This window comes from Scomber japonicus, chromosome 11 (genome assembly GCF_027409825.1).
Source record: "Scomber japonicus isolate fScoJap1 chromosome 11, fScoJap1.pri, whole genome shotgun sequence".
Lineage (NCBI taxonomy): Eukaryota > Metazoa > Chordata > Actinopteri > Scombriformes > Scombridae > Scomber > Scomber japonicus.
The window spans coordinates 31,405,089-31,418,861 of record NC_070588.1 but is presented as its reverse complement, the minus strand read 5'-3'; the positions used below and the strand labels follow the sequence as shown (position 1 = coordinate 31,418,861).

Sequence of the window (13,773 nt, the reverse complement as noted above, 5' to 3'; positions counted from 1 at the left end):
TGTGTGTGTGTGTGTGTGTGTGTGTGTGTGTGTGTGTGTGTGTGTGTGTGTATGTATATATTTCTCAACATTAATTTTATTTGCTTGCAGGTTTGTGTCCAGAGTTGAGGAAGTACTAAATGACTGGAAACTGATTGTAAACTCAGGAGGAAAGTTGTTCCCAGAGAAGGTATTTTGCACTCATTAAGAACTGAATATTCAGCTGAATAACACCAGTGACTAGAATGTTTTAAGTATATTTCTCACCTTCACTCTGTTATATCACTACATTATATGAGCACAGGGTGAATACAGCAGTGGTACCTGGGGGGAGAAGTCTCAAGAGATTAACTTCGCTGATTTTAAGTTCTCCATAACTCACTACTTTCTGAAACAAGAATGTGAGAAGGACGATGGAAAGGATGAGCTCGAAGAAGGTACAGTCATGTGGGAATGTGCCCTAATATGTATTGATAGCCTACACACACTTTGTGTATTGGACCATGATGGTATGTCTTAACATCCAGTTATGTTTCTGATTGCATTTCACTGGACTAAGGACACCGGTGAATGCTTGAGTAAAAGACTTAAAACTGTGTCCCTTTATTGGTTTTTAATTGATAATTGATTCTGAATTGAATGGGACACCACACATCTGAATTCAATGGAATTTTGAGATTCTCAAAGAGCTCAAGTCCTACTGTATTGAGTTGTTCTTATGCACATTCACTTAAAAAGCATACCTTGACCTTTTCTGGTCATCAACATCAAGTTGTGCACACATTGTCATGCTTAGAATTGGATGACTAAGCAGGGGGTATTCCAGGTAGGAGGTTCAACAAACTCTGAGTTGACTTACTCTGAGATGGGAAACTTTGAGTATCCGGTTCCAGAACAGCTGATCTGAATTAGTTCAATCAACTCTGAGTATGTTCACGGTGGCGAATGGAGCCCCGATACCTTGATTCACCATGGCAACTGCTGAGAAAACAAGCTTGAGATATATCACCTCACTGTAACTGGAGCTCCCCCTGCAGGCCTGTGGTGAACATGATTATATATTTCACAAAAAGTAACACCGCTGCAGATGCTAAGAAGAGAGAAGCAGCATGGGAGAAAATTGCTGCCCGAGTCAATGCTTAAGTTTTAATGCACCACTCCACTGACTAACACTCCTCACTTAAAATTGTAGAATACAGGTGAAAAAGTGGTGTAACGTATTTGGAAGCAGGTAAAAATGAAATAAAAAAACATAATTCAGAAAAGTAAGGCACATTTTGCTGGGCTATGATTGTACCTCACTTTGATTTTATTCATAGATGACATAGGCTATTAAACAAAGTAAATATTCATACAGTGGCTATTTCAACATGTAGTAATTTAAACCCTCAACAGAAAGCTATTTAACACATATATCCTCTCATCTAATATCCTGCTTAGTAGATTAACATTTTACACTATTTTACTTATTATACATATTGGAGTCATTGATTTTAAGACTAAAATGTGACGATGTGTACAATAAAATACTTCCTAAAAATAAGAAGAAGGAAGATATGGCCGGAGAATGTTAAGAAATGATTGAGTGTAATGAACAGTGATACCACATCTCCAGACATAAGGCACTGTGAATTAATTCTGCCTCGATATCTATCGGATTGCGAAGAAGCGGAGCATCCATGTCTGGCAGCTTGCTTCAGGTAGGAGGAGACAGGTAGAAACTCAGAGTTTCTTAAAGAAAACCTGCCAGCGAGCAGGTTATGTTCACAGAGTCAGTTACCATGGTGACTGACTCAGAGTTTCAGTTACCTCTCTTTCTGGAACGGATAACACAGAGTTTCCTCATCTCAGGGTTAACATACTCTGAGTTTTCCATATAACCCACTTTCTGGAATACCCCCCACGACTGCTACCTGGCCAGCAACATTATGAATGATGAGATGATGACATCTTGCTCCTCGTTACCAGGGCCCAGTGAAAAGGAATAACAACAAATCAGTTTCATTGACCAGCAGCTATAAAAAAAAGTTCCTTCATTGACACCTGCATAGAGAATTTTTTTTTACATCAAATATAGTATAGAGTACAATAGAATGTCTTTGTTATTGCATGTTAATCTGCTGTCTCTCTTAAAAAAAACTCCCCAATTCATCCTCTCATCCATCCTTTTAGTCACATGCGCACACATTAAAAGAAACTGTCAGTTGAATGAGTTAATAGCTATAAATTACATAATTTAAAGTGCGTAAAATTGCATGAGGTAATGCAAAATTATTATCAGACAAGTCAAAAATATACCTGATTATGTTCCTTAATAAAAACTGCTTGTTATAAAGTATAAAGTCATTATAAAGTGTAATTAAAACGCTTATATAATTATCACTTGATTACTATATTTTTAGCTCCACGTAGTTAATGAACTAAATTAGAACTAGTCATGTACGCTTCTTCTGTTTATCATTGTCATTTTATTTTTCAACTCTTTGTTGTTTTTTGCTTCCGGCACGCACTTAATTTATCTATTACATATCTTTCCCACAAAATGATCCTTATTATCATGCCCACATGTAAAAATGTCCATATGTTTGTTGTAAAAAAAAATAATTTAAGACTAAACATGTAAGAGATTGCACCAGTCATCCCTCCAACAACTCTCTTTCCTGCGTGCAGATACCTTCCCTTTGGCAATGCAAGACCTTCTGTGCATGAACAATGACTTCCCTCCTCGAGCCCACTGTCTGGTTAGATGGTAAGTCCATTATTCAATACATGTACATGCAACAGAGGCCAGGTTACTCACAGTTATATAGAAAATCAGACCTGGTTTCTGTAGAAGTGCTAACATGGGTCAGTTCCGTAATAAGATTTTACTTCCACTTTAATCTTTTTTTAAGTATGACTTACTTCAAAAAAGAGGGACCAGACAAAACATAGCTCACAATTCCCCTTATGATGAGTAAAATACTTCTCCTACAGTTCCCTTGCCCGGACGTGGGTCACTGCCCCCCCCCCCCCCCCCCCGGAGCCAGGCCTGGGGGAACCTGCCTTAAATTAATTCAACTGTCAATCATCATTGATTAATAATGATCCCCCTTCGATCACGAAAATGCTGATTAAAAACAGTGTTAAACTGAACTAGAATATTTGCATTTCCTGAAGAAAATTCATGTAAAAGATGGAAGTTGCTTTAGCTGCTGCTGCTGCTGTTCCAGGAGGAAATTTTTAAAAATGTTTTATCACCACTTACAGTTGAAATATTATCAAATGTGATAGACTTGTTCAGTGTCCCCCTCTTTACATCTCTGCTGAATTTGGTTATTACTGAATATTACATTTAAGCAATGTGGCAGTTAATACGTAGTATGGTGGTGTTTTTTATAGAGGGTTGGGCTGTTGTAGCTCTGCTTCAATACACTGCACATTATCACAGAAAATGTCTGTACCAAGTTTCATTATATTAATGTCAACAGAATTTCAGAAATATCATGTTATTTTAGTACTCCCTTTGTGAAGAATCGTATCAAATGTTTTTGCAAATGTTTCACAGTTTTGCTTTGCAGGTTTGTATACAACATTCCACAATTCGGCTAGAGTGAAATTTAGTGTTGAAGAGTAATGACCTGTTAAGTGCATCAGGCCATGCCTTCAAAATTTTAGTGACCAATTACAGACAAATGTTAAGTGTTACCAAAAAACTATGGAGCCCCAATTAACACATAATTAGATTAATAAATAAGTTCGTTATTATGAAATATGTATCCATTATTATGAAATATGTTCTATTATTATAAGATAAGATTATATTACATAACAATAGATAAATATAATCTATTGTTATGTAATATAATCTTATCATAATTTCATCTTCCTTATTTTCACAACTTAATAAAATCATATATTTATATTTATGTAAAGCTGGTGATAGCCTTGTTTCAGGATTGGAAGGGTTACTTTAAAAATATATTATGTTACAGTTACTAGATACCTGTTAAAAAAGGTAGTTAGTAACATAATCCTAGTACCACAATATTAAAGTAATGTGATTTAACTATTTTGCGTTACTTCAGGATTACTGCAATACCAAATACGCAATAATGAAGACACACTCAGAGCCAAATTGGCCACACACAGTTAGGGTGGAAATATTAGTGTGTTGTGTTCCGAGAGTTGGTGTTAACTTTGTGCATACTCTCTTTTACTCTCAAGGCTTGAATGATATCGAATTGATAATTAATGATATTAAGGGCAAACTCTTCAGTTCGACATTGGACACTGGAAATCATTTCAGCTACTTTTAAATGTCCTGCAGCTCTGATAGAGCTCAGGGTTCATCCATAAGTTCTGCTTTATTACAAACAATCCCACCATCTAAACCTGAGTCTGTCCCTCCTTCTTCCTCTCTGCTGTTCTGCAGCCCTGCCTTCAAAGCCCCACAGAGGACTTGCCGACCCACTTGCCATGCACTAGGAATCTAAACTGTAATTTCTCTACTCTAATTTAATTCAAAGAGACCCAACAGTCCCACATGAGCAAGCACTTTATGACAGCGATAAGAAACCTCTGGCAGAATCGGGCTCTAGGCTGACGACCATCTGTCTTGACCGGTTGGGGATGAGGGAGAGGAGGGAGGAACGAGTTCTAGTAGGTTCATAGGGTACTATAAGCTCTTTAAGATATGATGGAGCCTGATCATTAAGAGCATTGAAAGTGAGGAGGAGGATTTTAAATTCTATTCTGGATTTTACAGGAAGCCAATGCAGTGAAGCTAAAATAGGAGTAATATGATCTCTCTTTCTAGTTTTTGTCAGAACACGAGCAGCTGCATTCTGAACCAGCTGGAGAGTCTTTAGAGACTTGTTAGGACAGCCTGATAATAATGAATTATAATCTAGAAGTAACAAATGCATGGACTAGTTTTTCAGCATCATTTTGAGACAGGATATGTCGAATTTTTTAAAATGTTACGTAGATGAAAAAAGGCAGGCCTTTAAATTAGCTTTATATGGGAACTAAAGGACAGATCCTGATCAAATATAACTCATAGATTCCTTACAGTGGTGCTGGAGGCCAGAGTGCACAATAACCAACAGCAACACCATCAAGTGAGTTAAAATTAAGTTTAGGTCTAGGGTTGATTATTAGGCCTGACTTGAAAATGGCTGTAACTCCACCTCCTCGGCCGGTGTCTGGAGGAATGTGAGTGTATTAATATTATTTATATCAGATTTTACAGCAGTTTCTAAGTTTCCTGTGTTTGAGGAGAAATCTGTGCCTATTAAGGTTAGGAGGTGACTCATTTATTCTCTGCTAGTTCTTATAAATCTTATGATTAAAGGAACTCATGAAGTCATCATTACTGAGAGTTATAAGAATACAGGGACCGACAGAATTATGACTCTGTCAGGCTGGCCAAAGTGCTGAAAAGAAACCTGTTTTTATTCCAATCTTTTAATGATGAGTAATAGGCAGCTCTGGTATCACAAAGAGCCTTCTTACATGTTTTAAGACTGTATTACCAGACTAAGCGAGATTCTTCCAGTTTGGTGGAAAGCCATATTCTTTCAAATTTTCACAATTGTGAAAATTGTGAAGCTTTTATTTTTGAGTTTGTCAATTATTCCACAGTTAAACAGTTCCACTGTTAAAATTTTGCTATCCCCCTTTTCTTTCCTCTCCCTCTCTAACTACTAACCCATACGTACACATCCACATGTCCCTGTCTTGCACATCTGGCTGAAATCCGCCATCCTCCTCTGGAGTGTTCCAGATGTTCTGTTGATTTCTTTCTTCACATCTAAACAAACTGCTTGTATCACTGCAATTATATTGACTTGTATGGTTTCCATAGTCCTAACAAATAGTCCCTTAGCTTTTAAACATTCTTCCCATACCCTTTTCACTATACATTTAGATATAGTAAAAATCATATAAATTCACTGTAATATGCTAGAAAGAATAAAAGTAATTGCACAATGTCCCTAAAGAGCTGAGCATTTTGATGTATATATTTGACATACATTGAGAATAATATAAAACCAGTCTGCACACCACCAAGGTGAACCGGTGTGGACTTGATTTTATTGAAGACAACCGAAGTGCAGAAATGTTGTATCATGTGCTACTGCACCCATTTGGGAGAATTTGTGGTAGTGTATCATGTTAAATCACACCATGTGAATTTCATGTAAATGGGATGATGTTTGTGATAGAAGGCTGACTTCCTGCTGTTGATAAGTGGCACTATGACTCAATATTAAGATTTAGATGTATTTGGGCCATGACCCCAATATCAAGCATGAGAAATTTTGGATTATGTAATGTAGTGTTACAACAATTTACTGTTTAATGCCCCAAAAATGTTTTGAGCAAAACTGTCTCAAAAGCTTCACAATGTAGCATCGCCATGGTCTTTTTGGACTAAATTTAAAGTCTTTAAAAATTTAAACATTTATTCTGTATGAGTTTGTTAAAGTATAAACACAATAGTGAAGATGACAATGGCATGAAATCATATTTTAATCTGACTATCAGAGTTAGTTTCCTTATATGTACATGAAATAGCTAACTATATTAATTGTTATCAGTTGTATAATTAAATACTGTATTAAGTAGGGGTGTGACGATATTGGGATCACGAGATCGAGATGAGACGAGATTTGAACTATATTTTTAAGAAAACTTCAATGAGGGTTAGGGTTAGACATGACTGTTCTTTTATTTGAAATTCACAAAATGGAAATTGACTTGAAATGTTTTAACTAATCATCTTGCTATGAATCACTTTAGTTCTACTTTCTAAATATATAATTATCATATGCAGTATGCAGCACTGTAAAATGTTTCTCCATATAGATATTTTATAGATGGATCATTTTGGTATTTATGGCAATAACAACCATAAATACAAAAGTTAGATACAATCACAAATACTAAAAAATAAATTATAAAGAGTAGAAAAAATTCTAATATATAAATATAAATTAAATAAAGAATCCAATTATCAAACATTTTTATATATCGCTAATAAAAAAACACAGTAAAATAAAAGTATACAATAAAAGTAAATTGCACAAATCCTGTATCACATAAATAAACAAGTAGAACAACATATAAATTGTGTTATAATTTGGTAGTGTAGTCATTTTACTTTTTGCATCATTAGGCCTCCATAGTTTAGCTAGAGTCTCCGCTCCTCCAACCTCCATAGACATATATAGATGTGTGTATATATACATGTATATATGTCTATACACGTATATATGTCTATGCCTACCTCAGGCTTTCAGTGTAGAGACCTGAGGTCAACTTACTGCTGCTCCTCTCCTCATCTACTTCTGACTGAGATCTTCTCAGCAGGTAGAAGCTGTAATAAGGTTAATGATCCACACGTGACATTATAACAACATGAAGTGCGAATGAGCGATAGAAAACCGATCGTCTTTTTTTTTTGCTTATTTTTTGTTTTTGGTGCGGCCATTAATTATAGCTTCGAGAGACAAAATTCACTTCAACGAGAAACATCGTCGCGTTTTCGTCTCGCGAGACCTCGTCACACCCCTAGTATCAAGCTAATGTCAGCTGTGAACCCATGTAGAATAATGTGGTTAAATATGTTCATCTGTAACTTGGAATGTGTTGACAGGTATGGTATACGAGAGTTTGTTGTCATTTCCCCTGGAACCAACTGTGAGGCCATCATCAGCGAATCCAAATGCAATCTGCTTCTCAGTTCCATCTCCATTTCTCTGGCCAACAGTAGCTGGTGAGTCACCTTCATCACTCACCATAATCATAATACAAATGTTTGTTTATGTATTGGTTTGTGTTGTCTGTTTGAAAGAATCCATTTTTTGTTTTTTATTGTGTGTAAAACAGTGTTTGCCTTGTGATTCATGACTGATTCCAGGGACAACTAGACAACATTTGGTTTTTATGTGATAGCTGGAAGTACTTACCGGAAGCTGCTGATGGCAGTTAACAAGTAGTATGGTTTTACTAATGACCACAAGGTGAGGCTATAGGTGCAAGGCTTCAGAATGTCACATTCTCATAGAGAACTTATGCACCAAGTTTAATTTTCTTAAAAACAGATTTAGCATCATGTTTGATATTACTTTTGCATAATAGTGAGTATAATTGTAATAATTAGTATAATAATGATTGGTATAATTATATGAAATTGTACACATTGTGCATGTAACTGGATGTACAACATTCCCAAATTTGGTTGCAATACAGTGTTGTATTGAAGAGTTGTTGTCTGTTGCATCAGGCCATGCCTTCAAAAGTTTGGTAACAGAGTGACACCCTAAAAAACAAAGTCTTAGCTTTTGTTTTTGGTAATCTAAATATGGTACCAAGTTTGGTGAAGATTAGATGAAATATGTGCCAAACAAAGCAAAAAATGTGTTTACCAAAAATCCGAAATGGTAGAAAAACTTTCCAGGTCCCAATAGGCGTGGCCTTTATCAGTCAAATTGGAACAATTTTTGCAAATATTGCTTTGTCACACCTCACAATTCATGAATTATTAGCCACAACACACACACATACACACTGTTGTGTTTTCTGTGGAGTTGCATAATTTGTGGAGTTTTGTTATTTCTTATTTACATGTTTATTCAAATACTTATTTACTTTAAACCAGAGCTACAAATGCAGTCATAGAGAAACGTTTGAGGTGTCGCAGCCTAATAGCGTAGTGTCTCTTTAAGCTCTTAAAAGCTGATGCGGTGGCAAGCTGTGGGATGTAAAGCTGACATTTAGACTTCTAATATTGCATTGTACCTTCCGTGTCCGTTTGTATCTATTCTCCTTAGCTTTATCAATGTTTGAATGAATCGCGGGCCGGTATATTTCCTGGTTTGCCGCGGGGCATTTTGGGAGCTGTAGTTCAGCTGTAGTTTCCTGCTTAGCCTATACAAAAAGAATGCACTTTTTTGCTTTTTGATTGAATTTAATATGGTGCTTAATATTTGACTTGTGAAGCGCACATTCAAATTATGAAATTAGTATTTCGAAATGAAATGATTTATATATTTGTATTTTGATGAATGTATGATTTGATAAATATGTTTATTTATAATGGGATATGGGTTAATGTTATTTAATGTTACTTATTGTTGCTTATTGGGCTATTGAGGTAAAAGATTGATGGGCTGTGTTTGTAGTATGCACATGAAATTTGAAACACTGCATTCCTCATTCTTTTTAGGTTTATTACCTGACTGATTCCCTTTTTGTGGAAAAAATAAACAAAAACAAATGTGGAATACCGAGTAATATCCGTTTGTACACTGGGTTGCCCTTTCCGTGGGGAGAACACGGAACACACACACACACACACACACACACACACACACATACAAACATACATATGTACACACACCTACATGTGCATACCTATACATACACACCTACATACACATGGACATGTTTGTACACACACACACACACACAAAAAGATTGAACAGAATAAACAATGGATAGCAAGTAATTATTGCCAAATAGAATAAATCTGTTAACATCCTGTTCAAGTGTGATTTAATCTGGTCTAGTGAATCAATCTGGTCTGAGTTACAATATATTGTGATTTTATTTAGGATACTGGCTGGTTAGGAGAACCTGCCACTGGAACAGATATAGATAACGTATTTAATTCCACATAATAATGTCTACATCTTTTTATCTTGTGCATTCAGCCAGGTGCCCATGTTTGTGCAGATCCAGCAGAAGTGGAGGCGAATGTACATTGGAGAGTGCCAGGGACCAGGTGTGCGCACTGAATTTGAGATGGTCCATCTCCGCAAGGTTCCAAGCCAGTACAACCACCTGTCTGGACTGCTTGACATCTTCAAGTCTAAGACCGTAAGTGCTATGGGACACGGTTCAAACAGAAAAACAATGGCTTAATGAAATAAATTGAATGTATCATACAGCTTTTACTTCGACACATGCTCATTTAGCGTTTTGCTAGAGGGTGTTTATATTTTGTGTTCTCCAGGGATAACAAATGAAAGGGCAAGAATTTCCTATTTTCAGGTTCATGTTAAATAATTTTTGTTGGAGCCAAATGCTTGATTTATGTTTTGATTAATATTTAATTTTTTCTACTGGTTTACTATTATTATTTATCTGATTTATTGAGATATTAAGTTGAGTTGATAATTGATGCCATTTCTCACCTCCGCCTCCTCTTTATGGACAGGTGACTGCAGCACCTGGGATATATTGGTGTTGACTACACCGCGTTCCAAATTATTATGCAAATGATATTTTTCTCAGATTTTCCTAAATAGTCAATGAGAATGACAGTCAGTATAATTTTCAAGTCATCAACCGTTAGAGTATAATTCGAATTTTATTGAACAAACGTCCCAATGATAACAGTAATTTTTTCAAAAATAAAAAACTCAAAATGCACTGTTCCAAATTATTATGCACAACACAGTTTCAAAACATTTTATAGGTTGTAAAGAACTGAAAATGGTCATTTGTTGAATTTGCAGCATTAGGAGGTCATAATTACTGAAATCAAAATCTATTTCAATAAAAAAAACATGTTAACAGGCCAAGTTACATGTTAACATAGGACCCCTTCTGTGATATCACCTTCACAATTCTTGCATCCATTGAACTTGTGAGTTTCTGGACAGTTTCTACTTGAAACATTGGATCAAGAGAGCAGCTGCTAAAATGCCATCATGAAGCAGCAAACAGGTATTCGAAGCTGCTGGTGCCTCTGGACTCCCACGAACCTCAAGGTGTAGGATCCTCCAGAGGCTTGCAGTTGTGCAAAAACCTACTATTCGGCCACCCTTAACCAATGCTCACAAGCAGAAACTGTTGCAGTGGGCCCAGAAATACATGAAGACTAATTTTCAAACAGTCTTGTTTACTGATGAGTGCCGTGCAACCCTGGATGGTCCAGATGGATGGAGTAGTGGGTGGTTGGTGAATGGCCACCATGTCCCAACAAGGCTGCGACGTCAACAAGGAGGTGGGGGAGTCATGTTTTGGGCCGGAATCATGGGGAGAGAGCTGGTAGGCCCCTTTAGGGTCCCTGAAGGTGTGAAAATGACCTCGGCAAAGTATGTAGAGTTTCTGACTGACTACCAAGAAGAACTGTGCCTTCCGTACCAAAATCATCTTCATGCATGACAATGCACCATCTCATGCTGCAAAGAATACCTCTGTGTCACTGGCCGCTATGGGCATAAAAGGAGAGAAACTCATGGTGTGGCCCCCATCCTCCCTAGACCTCAACCCTATTGAGAACCTTTGGAGCATCCTCAAGCAAAAGATCTATGAGGGTGGGAGGCAGTTCACATCCAAACAGCTGCTCTGGGAGGCTATTCTGACATCCTGCAAAGACATTCAAGTAGAAACTGTCCAGAAACTCACAAGTTCAATGGATGCAAGAATTGTGAAGGTGATATCACAGAAGGGGTCCTATGTTAACATGTAACTTGGCCTGTTAACATGTTTTTTTTATTGAAATAGATTTTGATTTCAGTAATTATGACCTCCTAATGCTACAAATTCAACAAATGACCATTTTCAGTTCTTTACAACCTATAAAATGTTTTGAAACTGTGTTGTGCATAATAATTTGGAACAGTGCATTTTGAGTTTTTTATTTTTGAAAAAATTACTGTTATCATTGGGACGTTTGTTCAATAAAATTCGAATTATACTCTAACGGTTGATGACTTGAAAATTATACTGACTGTCATTCTCATTGACTATTTAGGAAAATTAGAGAAAAATATCATTTGCATAATAATTTGGAACGCAGTGTATTGAGGCTGGTGTGGCTCTCAGTTTGCAGGCACGCAGCCATACAGTTTTAGACCGCTGCTAGTGTTGTTTTTGTTTGAACATAAGGAAAAAAGACAAATGACCGGATTTGATCTGTCTGTCAATCCAAGCTGTGGTAAGAACCCTGAAACATAGAAGTTTGTGGAAATAAAATGTCTTGAACAAGAGGACAGAAGTGTTGGATTTTATGGTCACTATGGAGCGTGTCAGACATGGATGCATGTGAACCGAGAGAAACAAGCTCATCTGTTATAAGAAAAGATAGCGCTTATAATTTTTCTTTACTTTCAAACCCAGCTTTTTGGTTGTGGTTAAAGTGAACTGTAGTGCCTGTTTGATTGGGTTGATTTAGGCTGGTCTAAAAATTATCAATATGATCAATCAATCAACAGTTCTGAGACAAGAAAAGACTCAGAAAAAGGAGAGTCTGTGTATATACAGATGTGGACAAATTTGTTGAAACAATGCTTCATTCCTCTTGAAAATTGATCACGTTAAAAGCAATTGTTTCATGTATACCTGTCTACACATGTCTTCAATCTTGTAATCAGTCATTCAGCCTATTTAAATGGATAAAAGTAGCCACACTGCTGTTTGGTATCACAGTGCACTTACACTGAACATAGATCTATGTTCAGTGCACTACACTGAACATAGATCAGAGAAAGCTTCAGCTGCTTAATAACGAGGTTTGTTAGACTGGGGCGATACCTAAAACATGCAGGGCAGTAGCTCTCCAGGAACAGGGTTGGTAACCATGGGCTTAGGCTGTCAAACAGTGTGGCATCATGTATGACCTGAGGGTGTCTCTCCTCAGGGCTGTACCCTGTCCCCTCTACCTCCAATCAACATTGCCATCCGTTTCACGTATATTCTCCAGGACTGGCAGCAGTATTCATGGCCACAGCAGCCCCCAGGTAGGTGTATGCAGACTGAGAATGATAAGTGTTGCACTTATTACCCAATTATCTCACTCAGAAAAACACAAAACAAATAAGTTTGGAAACTGATGTGCAAGGCTATGTCTAGTGAATGCTTCAAATGAATAATACATAGTTAGTATGAGAGACCTAACCTGACTGCAACCCAGAAAGCAGTGATGAAAGCAGAAAACATGATGATTGCCATCTCAAATATATGTTAAATGTTGTTCCAAAACTGTTTTAACCACTCATACTGTTGTGAAGACTGTCAGCGGCTGTCATACAGAGTAGTGGAGGGCTCATTCTAATTTAATCTGTTAATTTTGCAATTAATTCATATATATATATATATATATATATGTGTGTGTGTGTGTATATATATATATATATATATATGTATATGTGTGTGTGTATATATATATATATATATATATATATATATTCTGTACCATTGTGACATGTTATTTTTTGTATATTTGTGTGCCACTGCCTGCCAGGCAGAGTGTGTGCTCATTGTGCACCTGCATATTAAAATCTTGATAATGCACCCTTAAATAATAGTGAAATATGTGCCAGTGACTTCAGACCAGGTTTTTGTTGGTCAGTGGTGCAATCACTTTCCTCTGCCTTTGCACCTCCCATTTGTGAGTGCACATTATGTTCAGTAATACAACAGTGACAAAGGCTATGTCTCCCGTCTCAGCCAGTGAACTTTGTTACTTGTTCAGATGTGTCCAGACTCAAATGACTACAGATGTATTGCTTTGCTTTGATTTTTTGCAGCTGTTTTTTATTATTATTGTTTTTAAATGTTTGTTTTGTTTCTGTATTCTTTGTGGTTTACTGTTTTTATGTTTTCTACTTGGCAGACTTTGACACACTCCTCTGTGGTGAGGTGGGAGGGGTAGAGTTTGGGAAGCTCCCTTTTGGAGCCTGTGAGGAGCCAATCAGGTAAAGGCATTGTTACTGTGATGACAACACATTCCAATAATTTGCACCTCAAACAAAACTTAAATTGCAGTATTTTCACTGACTTTTCATAATGTTCAAT

General features: G+C 36.7%; 1 protein-coding gene across 1 annotated transcript in view; it reads left to right on the top strand.

Annotated features, from left to right (window-relative positions):
- Positions 1-13,773, top strand: part of rab3gap1 (RAB3 GTPase activating protein subunit 1) — a 308,505-nt gene that overhangs the window by 255,085 nt on the left and 39,647 nt on the right. The window contains exons 4-10 of the mRNA XM_053328440.1: positions 91-169; positions 284-416; positions 2,650-2,728; positions 7,622-7,741; positions 9,681-9,846; positions 12,617-12,716; positions 13,592-13,673. Of these exons, the coding sequence (XP_053184415.1) occupies positions 91-169; positions 284-416; positions 2,650-2,728; positions 7,622-7,741; positions 9,681-9,846; positions 12,617-12,716; positions 13,592-13,673 (759 nt within the window). The remainder of the gene's footprint in view (positions 1-90; positions 170-283; positions 417-2,649; positions 2,729-7,621; positions 7,742-9,680; positions 9,847-12,616; positions 12,717-13,591; positions 13,674-13,773) is intronic.